At 40.9% G+C, this 17,217-nt stretch overlaps 1 protein-coding gene across 2 annotated transcripts; it reads left to right on the top strand.

The window, feature by feature from the left end:
- The first annotated feature begins 6 nt into the window (after nt 1-6).
- LOC116670986 (ubiquitin carboxyl-terminal hydrolase 31) lies at nt 7-14,927 on the top strand. 2 transcript variants are annotated; one of them, XM_032501796.1, is made up of 16 exons: nt 7-585; nt 4,855-4,992; nt 5,599-5,687; nt 6,433-6,525; nt 6,774-6,909; nt 7,266-7,416; nt 7,901-8,081; nt 8,166-8,277; nt 8,356-8,450; nt 8,704-8,781; nt 8,948-9,077; nt 9,440-9,559; nt 9,732-9,957; nt 10,054-10,212; nt 10,776-10,928; nt 11,028-14,927. In XM_032501796.1, exons 1-16 carry the CDS (start codon nt 55-57, stop codon nt 12,545-12,547), a joined length of 3,912 nt encoding a protein of 1,303 aa, XP_032357687.1. In that variant the 5' UTR covers nt 7-54; the 3' UTR covers nt 12,548-14,927. The 2 variants fall into 2 exon arrangements, with proteins under 2 accessions (XP_032357687.1, XP_032357686.1); XM_032501795.1 differs by having other exon boundaries at nt 11,025-14,927.
- Nucleotides 14,928-17,217: the final 2,290 nt, after the last annotated feature.

The raw sequence follows: 17,217 nt of genomic DNA, 5'->3' as shown, positions 1-17,217 counted from the left end.
GGGCACTTTCTGGAAATAAGACGTAAAAAAGCGAGGAAAGCCATCAGACCGACCATGTCGAAAGTTGTCAGTAACAAGGAGAAGAAATCCTTCAGTAAAAAACTCTTCCGGAGAAGCTCTGTCCGCTCCGTCGGGAGCTTTATGAACAGAGTTCTCCGGACTCTGTCGACTCTGTCTCATTTCGGTACCGACGAGCAGGCCGCCGACGATGACAAGGACGACGCAACGGTGATCCCGACCACCACCGGAGGGTCAGTCCCGTCCGACGACAGCGACTGCGGGGGGTTCCCTTTCGGGGACAAGGTGCCGGGTGTCGCCGGACTCAAGAACCACGGCAACACCTGCTTCATGAACGCTATCTTACAGTGCCTGAGCAACACGGAGCTCTTTGCCGAGTACCTGGCTTTGGAGCAGTTTAAAGGGGCAGAGACGACCAGCAGTAACGACAAGTCCAAGTCCAACGGACTGCTGGTGCAGAAGAAGGGCAGCCAGCACGAGGCAGGGGAGGTGACCGAGCAGCTGTCCGGTCTGGTTCGGGCTCTGTGGACCTTCGAGTACACACCTCAGCACAGCAGAGACTTCAAGGTAGGCTGTGCATCATGCAGGGCTCCTTACTGTAAGTCTGAAGAATGTTATTTGATTAATTTGGTTCAAAAGTGTAATACATTTAACAACAGACACACTGTAGCATAGACTGTATATGGTTACAGAGAGGCTTGATATTTAGTGCATATGACCCAAACTTGATCCTGCTTAGGATTAAGTTTCCAGATACCTTCAGTGCCCCTGATTTATTTTAATACTTAAAGAGGATCTTAATAACAAACCAACTGAGATGTCAGGTGAGGATACGGTCTTCTCAACTTAATAACTTTGTTGTTTTGCTGTTTGTCATCAGGAGGCCAAGCTTTTTGGTTTGGTCTGTGTTATCCTTAAAAGAAGCATACAGTCCCTGTTAGGATTCCAAATGGCCCTATTAAATAGCCCCTCAGCCCCAGTTTGCACCGCTTGTACCATTAAGGACAATACATGACAAGTTGGATCAATAGCATCTGAGTCTACTGTGCTACGCAATCCTACTTTTCATATCACCGATGGGAAATAAAAAAATAACTTCCTATTCTCTGTCAATACTGACATCTATAATACCAGATGCAGATGCTTTGGGCCCACTGGTTAGTATGGAAAATATGAATGTGAGTCTATATAAAATACCTTCATTTGTCAGAATAATTGCAGAAAGGTCTCTTCTTTAGTCAAGAATCAGATTCCATCACAGCTCACAGTTTTAGTATCAGTTCATGTAATATTTGCGCTTACCATGAGCATTTTTTATAGGAGAATACATTCTAATGGAACAGGCAAAGTCAGCGTTTTGGACTAACACTGCTTCCTTCAAAAGGCTGTTTTAGCCAGTCAGCTGAGTCCTAGATCTGAGCTGTAATAAAACTCATCTGTTTTTGGAACTGCTTTATTGTCTGGTCCACACTTATCAGCTTTTGTTGCAGCCTCCTTTTCTTTCTCATCATTTCACCTCATGGTTGGTTCGCCTGTCACAACCACAAAGGTTTGTTCTTTTTCAACAGGGACACTTTATTTTTATGTGTTTTTCTGTCTGATAACCTATTTCTTTCTTTCAAAAGTTCAAAATAACCGAGACGATTTAAATTGTTACAACACATTGCTTATTCTTGACAGTGGTACTATTTCTGTCCACTTTTTTCTACCTTGGTTGCCATCTACAGTACAAACTGTCTGATTGGATAGAGATTGTTCTATCCCGAGTGAGAGGCCTTGAATCTGTAACTCATTGGAGGAAAAATGTTCAAACCCAGACTATCAGGCACTTTACATTAACAATAGTTGGACAATGTAGCATTTCATTTGTGATAAATGAGGAATTCTGGCAATATATATTTTTTTTAATGTAATTTTTTTTTGTTTTTTTTGGTTGCTTTTTAATAGCATCATACCTTATACAGTGGCTTGAATAGGCTTACACACCCATGCTAAAGTTGATTAAAAAGAGGAATAAAAAAACATCTTTTGGAAATTGATCTTAATGCCTTAATACAAAAAATTTAGGAAAATCCAATCTTTTAAGCACACCAATTTTCTTCACCAATATTGTGAATGAATGATGTATTGTACATAAATAAACATTCTTCCTTAAAATACAGGGGCATAAGTATACACACCCCTAGGGGAACTTGGTCAGGATGCATAGTATCCTGGATCCATGAAATAACTGGCTTTTAAAAATCAATATGTTTTTTTATTCCTCTTTTTAATCAACTTTAGCATAGGTGTGTAAACATATTCTAGCCATTATATATGTTGCTGTAGAAATAAAGTCAAAGTCAGTAGACTTTCTCTTTTAATAACTTGAAAGTTTGAATGCTCATGCTCAAACTCTTTTGTCAAAATTGTTATTTTGCTTCCCAACTTGTACATCTCCAGCTTAAGTGCAGCTAATTGACCTTTAGGGATGTTATGTTTGTCGTCAGTGTACATCACATCTTAGCATGCACACTTTTTGCTTTTGGTTTTGCGCCTCTTTCCAACTATGTGAGCCTAAACTGAGAGCACATGAAAGTCATTAGGAAGACATCCGTAGGAATAACACAGGTGAATCATCCGCTGTGTCTCATTTTCTCCCAGAAGCAATTGGTTTGAGGATTTTGTTGTTGTACACCGAACTGCCACAGAGTACGATCGGCACAAACTCTCATAGATGATGGCAAGAGACATTCACCATTTGTGAAATGCAATGCTTAGTTTGATGATGTGATTGATGGAGAAACAAATCCAACAAATGGTGGGAGTCTGTAAACAACACAAGGTACCTGAAAACAAAAGTTGATACAATTAATAGATTTTATTTTAAATTTATCATGTAGATTTATATTGTAGGGATATTACATGAGAAACTGATTTGAACGGAATTACTAGTTACTGTGGCTGTTTAAGAGCCGGATTTGTTTTTCAAATTATATTTGTATTGTTACAAATATTGTGAGCATCATCAATATTTTGACATTACAATTATTACTTTTACATTTTATTGTCACTTTCCTTTATTTCACCAGAACCTTGAGAAAGCATTGCCATTCATAGGACACACTGTTTATTTAAAGGTGTGCTGTTTACACGAGATACAGATATTTATAATAATGTGTAGTTAATATTTAGTCACCATTTCACTCTCTGCCTAAATCTCTTAATTGTTTGTTCACCTTAAAATTGACACAAAATCAGTAGGGATGGGGGAAATAATCAAAACAGCATACTACAGCATTCTATCGCAATATTTTCCGTGGCAAGACTGTATCGATACACTCACCGAGTATCAATCTATTCTTCCATGTGTTGGTCAGATTGTCTGCTTTACAATTCCATTTTGCAGCAATACAATTTAATTGAGATGAACAAACAGAGAAACTAATCTTTTTAGGTAGAACAGATGTTGAAAAAGTTTCCTTTTGGGGACCTGAGCAGATTCCCACCCCTAATAATCAGAGCAGTATACTAAGGCTAACAAACCTCTGTAGCCAAGCCACAGAAGGAAGGCTAGTAATTTATGTGAACCACATCTAGTACAAAAGGCTGAGGCCGCATTGGTAATGCCTTCAAAATGAAAAAAGAACATCTGGTGGGTAAAGGCTGGGAAAGGCACACAGCGCACAGTCCCCTCATATCTTTGCCCTAGCGTGACATTTGATAGCCAGTGGAGGTGACTTCACTGGGTGGTGCTGTAGAGTAAACACTGTTGTCATCTCGGATAGCTAATTGTCAGTGAGGTTAAGATGTTCTCTACAAGAAGGGCCAGAGTCGCCTCCATCTGCTGAGGAGACTCAGGTCCTGTGGAGTGTGTAGGACTCTCCTCAGGACCTTCTATGACTCTGTGGTGGCCTCTGCCATCCTCTACGCTGTGGTCTGCTGGAGGGGGGGCGCTCGGACCGGGACAGAGCAGACTCAATAGACTGATCCGGAGCGCGCTGTCCTGGACTGTCCTCTGGACCCCATAGAGGAAGTAGGGGAGAGGAGGATTAGCCAAGCTGACATCCTACATGGACACACCTCTCACCCCCACATGACACTGTGGTCCCTGAGCAGCTCCTTCAGCAGTAGACTGATTCACCCACGGTGTAGAAGGAGAGGTACCGCAGGTCCTTCATCCCGGCCGCTGTCAGACTCTACAACACCTGCTCTACCGATAGTGTTGTAGTTTCTGTTCCTGTTTTTCTCCCATCTACATCACACACTTTCTGTTTACTTTAATATTGGTATTTATATTATTTTATACAAGTACTTACTTTTCAATATTTATGGTCTCAGGTTATATAATTAATTATGCTACCGACTCTTGCTTCTTTGCTCTAATTACACATTCAACTTAACTTAATTTTTTACGTCACTTTAACGACGGCATTTTACTTACTCAGTCTACCATATTTTCATTGTCTATTTCTTGCCTGTATTTCTTGCCTTGTATTTCTTGCCTTGTATTTCTTTCGTGCTTACTTGTTTGTGTGTTATTGTTTTGTTTTTCTGTTTTTTGCTGTTGCTGCTATGCTGCTACTTGTAACGACAGAATTTCCCCGTCGTGGGATAAATAAAGTATAATCTAATCTAATCTAATGTTGATTTTTCAGCCTGTGTCCCGAATTTTGAAAAGCTTTTCTGCGCCTATGACTCACCATCACTCGCATCTCTGCTGACCTTTAGGGTTGTGCTGATCATCCTCCTGGTTAAACATGCTGAATATTTTATGACGAGACAGTAATAATGACAAAACCATTTCTGTTTTAGGACCAGTCCACTTAAACCAATCATTTGTTTGTCCTGCTACAGAATGTGGTTTCCAAGAGCGCTCTTCAGTTCAAGGGTAACTCCCAGCACGACGCCCAGGAATTTCTTCTCTGGTTGCTGGATAGAGTTCACGAAGACCTCAACCATATCATCCACCCTGACATCAGACCCCCCAGGAAGGTAACCAGCAACTTAGAACACCGCTTTCTCAGTACAGAGCACCTTATATTCAATATTATGTGAATATCTGAATAATGATTTTATGTTTTGAAGGATGTTAACCCTTTTGTAATTCCCAACTGATCAATATTGAAGTAAACTGAATGTTATGATATATATAAATTGTACTACCGGTGACTGCCGCTGTTATATAACCAGTGGTGTACGCCACATACACAGGTATACGCAATATACCCACTAAGAAAGCTCCTGGATTTCCATATACCCAGTTAAAAATGCTCAATGACACGCAACAACATACTTTCTATTATATTTAGAATTGTCATCTTTTATTATCATTTTTTTATTTTTGCATAGGCTAAATAAAGGTAGGCCTATTTCCATAGTAAATTGCTTCCTAAATGTTTATCAGAATGCAAGAAATTAAGTCTTTGACGATCAAAATGTTCCTGGTGGAGGTCACCCTGACCCCCCAATGTCCCATTCTGGCCCATATATACATATACAGTACAGTATACCCACTGCAGTACATTTGACTACATCGCTGTATATAACATGCATTTTACCGTACCTGTTTGCCAAATAATTGTTCTGTTGTTTTCCCAGCCTCCAGGAGAAGAGGAAAATGCCCCTGAAGGATCTCCACTACCAGCACCTGGATCTTTTGTACAAGAGTTGTTTCAGGCACAATACAGGTGAAACTGTCAATTGCTGGTATATAACCTGTTTATACCAACTACCAAAATTTACTACTAGCTCACATTCATATTGACCGAAAATCAATGAGGAGTTCATACCATCCTCTATTTTGACGTATGCCACACAACACATAACACACAACTTTTGTGATGAAATATTCCTATTTAAGGTTCCCTTACTAGTTTCTTCTGTAGAGCTTTTGACCATAACCCACGACCTTCTTCAGAGAACACAACTTGCTCGGGTGTCTTTGCGTGACCTAAGTACAGAACTTGAAGCGATTGCATTGACAAAGGGAAACGGTGATAACAAGTTTAAACTCCAGGAATATAAAGTTCTTGTTTCTGATTTTATCTAACTGTATTATTCATTACTGTAATATACTGTATAGCACTGATGTTTAAAATGATACACTGGTAATATTGCATCTTTATGCTCTCTTATGCCCAAACAGCAAACTGTACAGATCATGCTGAACACCCTGTTTCTGGATGTGTATGTTCACTAATTTGAAAGGAACAGTTCCATATTTTGCAAAGTACACTTTTTTTCTTTCTTGCGGAGAGTTGAGAAAAGAAGATCATTACAAGCTCATTCCAACAAGAGTGGTATCAATGCTCTCATTCAGCTCTCGGCAAGAAAGTGAATAGGCATATATCCCAAAAAATACATTTCTTTCTAATGATACATAATCAAAATATTCTAGCTGACTGTAATTATTCTTGCTATGTCTCTGTGTAGGTCCTCTCTGACCTGTCCTCACTGCCAGAAACAGAGCAACACCTTTGATCCTTTCCTCTGCATCTCACTGCCAATTCCGGTACCTCACACACGGTAAGATAACTCGGCATCTTGTTTTTGAGTAAGGCAACATCTATCAGGCAAAAAAAAGTCCCTGTATCCAAAAAATGCAACGTGACAAGACCCAGGCTGAACCCAGCATTAAAAGAAGTGTCAAACCCAGCTTTGACAAACGCCATGAAAGATCTGACAGGAGGAAGTTAAAATTAGAAGATGTTTGCAACATCAGTCCAGTTGTTGTAAGGAAACAGCCAATTAATTCCCGTCTTTCTGTGTTGCAGGCCCCTGTATGTGACAGTGGTGTACCAAGGAAAGTGCTCCCACTGCATGAGAGTCGGGGTGGCGGTGCCGCTTTCTGGCACCGTGTCCAGGCTGAGACAAGCTGTGGCCCAAGAGACCAAAATCCCTGCCCAACAGGTGCTGTCTTATCAGGAAACTTCCTTTTTTCAGGACCGTTAATGTATCACAGTTGAGTGGATGAAAGATAGGGTGTGCTAGTTTGAAGAAACTGGATGGCGAAGGAGTGTTTTCAGTCAGATGTGAGAGAAGTTGATGGTCAAGTTTGTATTTGATTTATCTCATAGTAGAAGAGAAGCCTTTAATTATCAGTGGTCTATAAATATCCATATATACCGTATGTAGTGTATTTTAGAACATACAGTCTCTTTTGATATTTGGAAACACCAATTTTTTGTCCCTACCTCTTTTTCAAATTTTCATCAAATGATTGAATCCAAATGCAAACCCTGCTTTTGTTTCCCATCTCTGCTCAGATCGTCCTCACTGAAATGTACTTTGACGGCTTTCACCGTTCCTTCTGCGACGACGACGACGATCTTGAGATCATTCAGGAGAGTGACTCCATCTTTGCCTTTGAGACACCTGAGCTATTCAGACCGGAGCAGATCCGCTCCAAGCGAAGTGGTACATACAGTACATCCTGATTTTGTCCCTGAGAAATAAGTTTAGCTCTGTGTCTTATTACGCTGTTAGGAGTCAAGATCAGATTAGAAATGGACTAATATTAGAGATGTGCTTTATTTGGGGAGCTGACACACACACACACACACACACACACACACACACACACACACACACACACACACACACACACACACACACACACACACACACACACACACACACACACACACACACACACACACACACACACACACACACACAGTGGAGGATAGTTCAACCTCCCCGAGCGGCTTGTCTCAGATTGGATGTCAGATGCTGGAGACAGCTGCACTCATCACAGCTTTTATGAATAAATTACCTTTTATGTTCTTCCAAACACTGATTTATCTATTATCATCCTCAAATAATCAAACAGCATGTTGGATTGCTGTTTGTGTATCATTTTAAATTTTTGTAACTTTACATTTTTATGTGCTTATTATAGGGAGCCCACATGCAAATCTCAACCAGAACAACCTGAAGTATGCCACAGATAATAATAGGATATCCACACAAATACAAGAGCCGACAACCCCACCTCCGAGTCCCAATAAGAATAGTGGACAGGCTGAGAAGATCGTCCTGCTGGTGTGTAACAGAGCCTGCGCTGGACAGCAAGGACGCAGGTATTAAACAACACTTGTAAAGGTTTCCATTATTATCCCAGGGCAATCTGTAAAACTGATGTTTTGTTTTTGTTATTCCGGCAGGTTTGGTAATCCGTTTATTCTGTATTTGGAGCGTACAGTAACATGGGATGTACTTCAGAAAGAGATCTTGGAGAAGATGCGGCATCTTTTGCGCCCTGGAGTCTTTGTGCAGGTACATCCACATCACATACTCATTGATTTGAATAATCTTTTAATAACATTTTAATATGTTACCCTTGACCGTCTGTAGGTAGGGCCCTTCACTTTGCGTGTGGTAGGAGTGGTTGGAATCACATACCTCTTGCCCCAGGAGGAGCAGCCGCTCTGCCATCCCTCTGTGGAGAGGTAATTTTACTTATCATCACAAGGGGGGAGTGTTGCCGCATAGTCATTATATAAACCCTGCAGTGAGTTCAATCCACTTGAAGTTATTGAAAGATCTTCAGTATGTAGGCTGACTCTTCAGTCGTATTGATGTTAATATATCTCCTGAGATTTATAAAAGCTTGTCTGGGTTTTAGAGATTTTCTTCTAAGAAAATTATCATGAGATACAATAAAAAAAAATATGTGTTTCTCTCAATCTATTTACCAACAAGGGCATACAAGTCTTGCGGTCCCGGAGGGCCGCCTCATGTCAAAATTGTTGTTGAGTGGGACAAGGAGACGAAAGACTAGTAAGTGACATCTGAAGCAACAATCACTCGCACTTTAATTAAGGCCAGGTCAGGCAGATGTGTGATGTATCCTTTCAGAGCTCTGTGTTTTAACACAAATACATGTGGTAAAATGTCTTTTCAAGTTCTGTGTGATCCCTCTGTGACTTGTGGTATGCCCCTGCAGTCTGTTCAAAAGGACTGAGGATGAATACATCCCAGATGCTGAAAGCGTGCGTCAGGTAAAGGAGCAGCACCTGCAGCCTCAGACCTGCTCACTTGCCCAGTGCTTTCAACTCTACACCAAAGAGGAACAGGTAGGCTGAGACATGTTGTCATAAAGGCTGCAGGAGTGTTAGAATTAAAGAAGTGTTTTGCTTTACTGCATGCTAAGATTCAGCTTTGCGTGAGTAAGGGATGTGATGTTGGGTTATATTTCTATTTATTTGATTTCAGTGGGGATGTCAAGATGCCAGACATGGGTGGTGTGGGCAGACAATTACAAACAGTAGATGGCAGTACAATTACAGTTTTTTACCACTGTTGTTTTGCTATATTATATTGCTTACGAAATGTTTAAAGAAATCAGTTCATACCTTTTATTATACAAAAAAGCATATGTTAACAGGTGAAATGTTTTTAACTTTTAATTAGTGACTTTTCTTCACATTCATTTCAGCTTGCTCCTGATGATGCGTGGCGTTGTCCACACTGTAAGCAGCTTCAGCAGGGCAGCATCAAGCTCAGTCTGTGGACCCTGCCAGACATCCTCATACTTCATCTGAAACGCTTTAGACAGGTACTCATGTAGATAGTCTAGTAAATAAAGGTGCCAAAATGCTTAGATTTCTAAAAGTCAAAGAAAATATATATAAAGTAAGTGAGAGACAGAGATTATTCATTTTAATATTACTGTGTAGGAACTTAAAAAAAAGTCTAAATTAAATGGTATAAATGTGTCGTGACTTCAGGATGGGGATCGACGAATGAAGATGCAGAACATGGTTAAGTTCCCGCTCACAGGCATGGACATGGCACCTCATATGGTAAAGAGGAGCCAGAGCAGCTGGAGCCTCCCCTCCCACTGGTCACCGTGGAGACGGCCTTATGGGATGGGCCGTGATCCAGAGGACTACCTTTACGACTTGTATGCAGTGTGTAACCATCATGGGACCATGCAGGGGGGACATTACACAGGTAGCAAAGCAGCATAAAAAGCAACCACAACTGATTTTCCTTTCAAAAACAGCTTTCTAAGATATTAATAAAATGTTATTGTGTTGTGTCCTGTAGCTCACTGTAAAAACTCCATAGATGGACAGTGGTATTGCTTTGATGATAGTGATGTTCAGCCCATACCTGAAGATGAGGTCTGCAAGCAGACCGGTTACATCTTGTTTTATCAAAGACGTGCCACAATTCCATCTTGGTCTGCCAACAGCTCTGTGGGAGGTAATCTTGTATGTTCATGTACATGTTTTAAATATATACATAAATACACACAACCCATAGACTGTATATGAAGATGGACGACCCGTCTCCACTTCCTACCACTGTACAAAAGTGAAGCCAAAATATCTGGTATACGGGCACTGCCATCTCCTACTGTTGGCGCTAGAGTCCGCGCAGTAGTGTGGAGCCGCGGTATCAAAGAACATTCACCCGATCAACGTTATTCAATAACAGCTGTCAATTATGACGTTTCACCCCGTTTTTATAGCATCAATCTAATTATAACCAGAAAACGTATCAGAAAAATAAACACTTGAATGAACATCAACGTGATAACAACTACCTAAAATGACAAAAAAATATGTTTGGGAAAAATGTATTTGATGTGTACTTAGATTTTTTCGTTTGTCCCATCCTCTAACATGGTAGGGTGTGGGATTTATGACCTATACTAGAGCCAGCCACTAGGGGGCAATCCAGATGTTTTGGCTTCACCCTAAACAGTCTATGAAACAGTCTATGCATCAACCCCTGGTTCAACCACTGTCTGTTTGGGACTTTAGGATCCACCAGTTCCTCTTTGTGTGAGCACTGGATCAGTCGGCTGATGGGCAGCCGTCCACCTAGCCAAGCCTCATCTGGATCCTCCAGACGTACCTCACTGGCCTCCCTCTCTGAGTCTGCTGAGTTTGCCGGTGAAAGGAGCGAGGATGATGGTAATATAGACTCACCCAAATACTAAATTGTATTTAACGCTTCCTATATGACAAATGGGGATATGTTCTTATATTGATGCATATCTCTCTACCATGCAGGCTTATCGAGCCGGCCAGCAGTAAGAGGCATGCAAAGACAAACATTCTCCTCAAGGTCTTCCATTGCCAGCCCACTGGTGCTCAGTGAAAATATCACTAAACCACCCTGGTCCCACTCTGCTAAACTCCAACTCCGTTCTAACTCTCCCTCACGCTTCTCCCTGGAATCCCACTCCTCCTCCACCACACTGGAGCGGATAGGAGAGGTGGTTGATACCAAGCTGTCAGCCTCCTGCTGCACTGGGTCACCTAAACCAGACAGAGCTTCAGGGGGCAAGTCGACCCTTGCAGCTTTGGATAGTAATCCAGGCAGTAAGAGGCTGATAGAGCAGGTTCACTCCAAGGCTGTGGCACAGGCTGAGCAGAGGAGCTCCACCCAGGCTGGAGATAACAACAATGTAGTCACTGCTGCTGAACAGCTTAGTCCTCGACACGGGGCAACTGCAAAGGACCCGAAACAAAGAAATGGGGCTGCAGATAGCGGCAGTGTTAAAAGGACCTCAGCGAGTCCCAAGAAACGCCCTGCCACCTCCTCAACTTCATCTAGCTCTCTGTCTCCCGCATCCCCATTTGTTGACAAGTTACCATCTCGAACACAGACCAAGACAGGAGCATCAGCATCAAACCCCAAGGACAAAAGCGATGGGCTGCCTAAAACTAGCAAGGCTGGTTCTTCCAGAACTGCAACCCCCTGCAAGAAAGGCTCATCCCAAACCTCGGAGGTATTACATCCTGACTCTGGCCAACAGAAGAAGAGTGGTTCTCCAGGATTACAAAGCTCACACCCTCAGAGAAGGACATCACCCAAAGGGGGAGGCGAGAAAAGCTTAGCCTCAGGAAGGACTAAAGCAGCAGACAGGAGCACTAGCCGGGAATCCTCACGGACTACCGTGGTGTCAGAGAAGAAGGTTAACCACGGAGGGCCTCCCTCCAGGTCGAGTGCTGCTAGTAGAGCAGAGGGCAGGCCGGGCCGTGCTGTGGAGAACAGGACGGCAGGCCGGAGCTCAAGCAGTAGCTCCTCCATGGCTAGTCTCCGGTCCTCAAGTGTGGGTGTTTCCTCTGCAAGCGCAGCCCCGCCATCGAGAGGACCTCGTAGGAACAGTAAGACAGAAGACAAAGGTTTATCCTTCTTCAAAACTGCTCTGAGGCCCAAAGAGACTCGTAAATCAGCTGATAGTGGGAAAGCAGGGGCGGGAGAGGCAAACGCGAGTCCAGAGGATGGTGGTGGCGATGTAGCTAGAGAGGGAATCCCAAATGGTGCGAACAAGAAAGCCCAGAATGTGGCATCAGAGACCCAGACTAATGTGACCACAGCCAAAGACAAGGAATCCTCTAAGGTGTCCACTGCAGCTAAGCATTCACTGCTGCCCTCCACAAGGTCCAAGCTTTCTGGAGCAGAAACGACCGGCAAGTCCGCTACCAATGCAAAAGAGCCTTCAAAGAAAGAGCCCGCTAAAAAGACGATGCAGTCCAGGAAGATCCCCATCAGCTCTACACAAACTAGCCACAGGGCCAAGTGACTTTCCTTTAAAGGCCTGATAACAATCTCTAGTGCAGCTCTGAAGTGTTTTAACCATCAAACTAACATCTATAAAGCACTCGTAGCTCTTCAGTGGTTACTGAATACCAGCTGCCATACTGGACACCTACTGTCCACGTTGTTAAATAGTTATAAAGGATTGGATTTTAACAAAGCACTTTGTATGGATTGCATTGATTTTAAGAAATATTATACTGTATTGTAAATAAGCATGGACTGCACATGTATTGAAACGATTGCTTTGTCCTGTCTGTAGCATACTGTAGTTGGGAGAAGTGCATCTCAGTAGGAGGTGAAAAGTAAAAGTGACTTTGCACAATGTGGAAAGCAGATATTATAGTGGGAAGAAACTTTTGAAATACATCAAACACAGACTTCTCAGTCGCCAAAGGAAGTTTACTGGCAATTCTTAACACAACAAGATTTCCAAAAATCTTAATGTACCGCTCTCTGTCAATATTGAGAGCCATATGTAGACAAACATCAGTGCCTCAGATAATCAAAGTGAAGTATTTAATCTCAATTGTATACCTGCAGCTGTTGGTAAATTTATAATTCAATTTTAATATGAAATAATATTAAGCATTGAAAATGTAATTTCAAGTCAAACACAATTAAGCCTATTTAACCTGAAGCGCTGTTTACATATGCTCCTTGATGTAGTAATTGTGCGACCGCCTTTAAGAAGTGTATTTTGTGCAGGCAGAATGGAGATGTTGCGGAAGTCAGAAGGGGAAGAAAGCGCAGGGATGAAGCATGTGTCGTTGGTGTTAAATGTGTGGAGACGTGAGTTTGTAATGGTTCTTAAATGTTTGTATTTTATTTACCAGTAATGACCTGCTACCCCTCAGACAACCTCCCACCCGTCGCCACCTCTGCCCTCCAGCTGCTGATGCCAACACTTAAACTGCGATGCCCATGTTCGTCATGGGGATCAGCCTCTTTAGACTGCCAGACATCTCCAAACATTCCTCTCAGATGAACACAGGGTTAATGTAAAAAGCCACCATACGCACACATATTCAAAGACAGACGGGATGCCTTCGTTGAACACACCATACATGTACATAAAGCATTATGGTATGTTTGAGTCAGACCATCTTCCGTCTTCATGTGTGACTTCACAGCTTGTGCACATCTTTAGCTTGCATTGCAGAGTAGATGAACACTGAACACACTGACATAGACTGAGAAAAGAGATTTTGACGTACTTATGACAGTTGTTGCATGATAAATTTGCTTATGCATGCACTTAACTATGCAAGCAGATTCTTGCTAATGCCCACAATGAGTATGTAGAAGTGCTACTTTTGGATGTGTATATATTTCTAACTGTATATTTTTCCAAATGCCAGCATCAGAGAGCATGTTAAGGCATCCTTTATTAAAGCTTTGTTTGCACATTTCTTCAAAGTAATATACATTTTGTATGAATGATAAGTATTGCTCATTCACCCTCTTACAGTAAATTAACTTACTTGCAAATGAATGTTTTCTGCATTGTATTCATTTGTCTCACGTTTTTCCTCAATATTTCCTTTAGCAACTTTTAACAGAAGAGATTTCATTTGGCAAGAAAACATTGCCACAGTTTACAAGTTGGGCTGTAACTTTTATTTAAATGTATAACGGCACAGTTCAAACAGTAGAGTTTCATAATAAGAACTGATGACCAGCTTGTCTGCTTCTCAAAACAGTATAATATTCTCTAATATTTTATAATGTTTTTAATTCAAGTTATGTATAATGAAACCTCAAACCTATCTCAAAAACTTACAACAAAAGACACAAGCTGTATATTTCCCACAGTGAAAGATTGCACTGGAAGGCACCATTAACTGAGTTTGTAACAGTAGGCCCAACCAAATACAAGTTTAATATTGACGGTTGTAATAATATAGATCTACTGAATGTCAGTGTCACAGTCATGGAGGAGTGTTCATCAGTAAACCACAATCTACTTTAATTTTTGGCACATGGTGCAGAATGAAGTATTGTCTTTAGTGCCTGGTCCGGTGGCCACAGTGTGTCGATACTGTGCTACATCCAACACATGCAGTATATATAAAATTATAAAATTTTAATATAAATAAATTGACATGTATGTCACATGCACATTAATTTACTTCATGATGAATGAATGAAAGGGATGTATAAATATAAAAAAATTGCTGGGGGGAATGACTTATTTTCGGAAATGCATGAGAAGGATATTTTATTATTCCATTCATATTCTGTGATATAATGTTATATTGACATGTACTGTGTTCATCTTTTTGCGGGGGTAGCAGTGTATGTTGGCATTGATTTAACCATGAAACAAAATAAAATCATGTCATTAAGAAACATTTTTGACATAATGGATTGTTTTACATTTACACTTTTTGAACAGCTATTTTCTTTTTACAATTCTTCTTGTCTCCACTGGGTGGAGCTCAGTGTTTGCTAAAAAAAAAAACCCTCGGGAGACGAGGAGTGAGGGAAGTAAAGCAACAGTGTGAATTTGTCCCCGAGAAATGCCCTTCAATTTCAACTTGTGGGATTACTAAGATTTATAGTACCATCAAATCCTTTGCTGTCAGTGAGGGAGACGATATGCTACTAAACTGCAGCACAATCATTTATTTAGAGCTGATTCAATTGTGGTTTTATTAGTTTGGCCCAAGGCTGGGCATATTAAGAGTTAATGCTGCCTCTTTGTCTTTCTGTTCTTGTAATTCTGTATAACAGTCATCAGTTTTGGGAATTACATTTTCACCCCTTTCTTTTCTTCACTTCTCACCTCTTGTGCAGTGTGAGAGATAATGAAATGAAAAAGGCCTGTGGTGCGATGGAGCTGCAACATGCTCCTCTTCACATGCAGCAGGAAGGCTCTGCGTCACATGGCTCATCAGAAATGGAACATTTTGCTCGTATTATACTGAAAAGCGTGAAGCTGTTGAATTAATATGCATGTTTGAATGTAATTAAAAAAAACTCACAGACTGCAACCCGGCGCAAGATCATTCTGTAAAGGAGCCAGCCTCCTCTAGTGTTGAAATCAATAATCATTTGCCAGTTGTACCCGTTCCAAGAGAACATCATTAGCAAGACCTCAGTGGAGAATTCAACAACTTTCATCTGAATTTAACAGGCAAATTGTGACATTACCCTTCTTGACGCCGGAATATAATGCCTCTAACATGCTGAATTAGTTTACATGTTTTGCTTTTGCTACATTAGTGTGCTCGATGCATCGCGGAGAAGCAATCTAACCGTATTGATCAAACCTTTGTTGGTATCTCCTCTGGCCAAATTCAATCCTGCTGCAAAGTCTCCATTTTGAGACACTCTGTCCCTGGCTAGGTTGGGCTAGAAGGAGACGGCTAAACAGGACACGTGTGATCAGCTCTCCCTTTTTCCACTGCTTGCTGTTTGGATGGATTGATGTAATGACCACTGGGGAAAAGGAAACATACAGAAGGTGGCTACCATGACATAAACGCCACTAATATAACACTAAAACAATATACTGCTATACAGTATATCTTGAATACTTAAATGCAATACAAGCACACCACCCTACAGTGGCCTACAGCCCAAAATGTTTCCAATCAAGTTGAATTGCTATATATGATACAATTTAAACAAACTGTAGGCTTATATGCTGCAGCGCTATTGAATTAAATAAATAATTATAAATGTTGCCTTAAATTAACAGGTGTTTATGACATTGTAGCCTTTGATATTTTAACGTGGTGATATTTTATTGAAAACCCAAAGGAGTCTTGGACATTAAAAAGGCGTGAGACTAACAGACAAGTGGAACATTTTAAGTAAAAAAAGACTTTTAAGTAATTTATTAAATTTTTACTTTTCTATTTCAATTTCCAAGTCCCTGGAAGTACTCGATCCATATTCTTGGGACAAGTGCAAAATAATCTAATATCTTGAGATGCTGTCATTCACCCAGTTTCATGCATTACCTTTCTTGAAATTACATTGTTAAATGACCATAACCTTTGAGTGAAGAAATAGCACATTTATTCTCTTACAAATTAAAATTAAAAAGTGTTAAAACCAATGCAGGAGTTTTGCTGCTAAAGCTTACTTGGTCTGATATGACCACTAGCTTATAGCGGCTAATGTAAGCTAACTTTTAAAAGATATTGCCGTTTTGCTGTACAACGGACCATGCCGAGTATGTTTGTAGACTTTGCAACCCTTCTCTTCTTGGACTACTGTTATGCTACAATTTAGCATTTGACATTATTCTATACAAGACATGCTACTTGGAGGTTCAGCTACTAAAGTAGCTAACAGCTGCTAAAGTAGCTGCTGTTAGCTAGCTTTAAATTACTGGCAATTCACACTTTATGTTTGACAATGTTGCATTGCAAGCAGTGATAGTCCAAGATAATGTCATTTGTTTTATTGATGGGGGATTGTAAACTATTAATCTAAAGGCAACAGTAGTGTGGATGTTTCAGAAAGTCAATTGAGCATTTAAAAATCAGTTTTTTTTTGTCTTCTTCAGCGGTTCTGGTTCAGTTGCTCACTGCTACTATTTCTTGTCACTGTACCTTAGAGCGTATGAGCCTCCCTGTCCACTCATATCTTTTATACCTCCAGCAACCAACACCTAGCACCAGAGAAATTGAAATAAAACAC

This window comes from Etheostoma spectabile, chromosome 21 (assembly GCF_008692095.1).
Source record: "Etheostoma spectabile isolate EspeVRDwgs_2016 chromosome 21, UIUC_Espe_1.0, whole genome shotgun sequence".
NCBI classification, from domain to species: Eukaryota; Metazoa; Chordata; class Actinopteri; order Perciformes; family Percidae; genus Etheostoma; species Etheostoma spectabile.
This window is presented reverse-complemented; position numbering and strand designations above follow the sequence as displayed.

Bases quoted from the DNA above. Each gene is read 5' to 3' on its own strand.
- LOC116670986 (XM_032501795.1), top strand. From the start codon at position 55: ATGTCGAAAGTTGTCAGTAACAAGGAGAAGAAATCCTTCAGTAAAAAA. The intron at 6,526-6,773 runs GTAAGATAACTC...TCTGTGTTGCAG, and splicing joins ATTCCGGTACCTCACACACG to GCCCCTGTATGTGACAGTGG. The intron at 8,082-8,165 runs GTATTAAACAAC...TTATTCCGGCAG, and splicing joins GCTGGACAGCAAGGACGCAG to GTTTGGTAATCCGTTTATTC.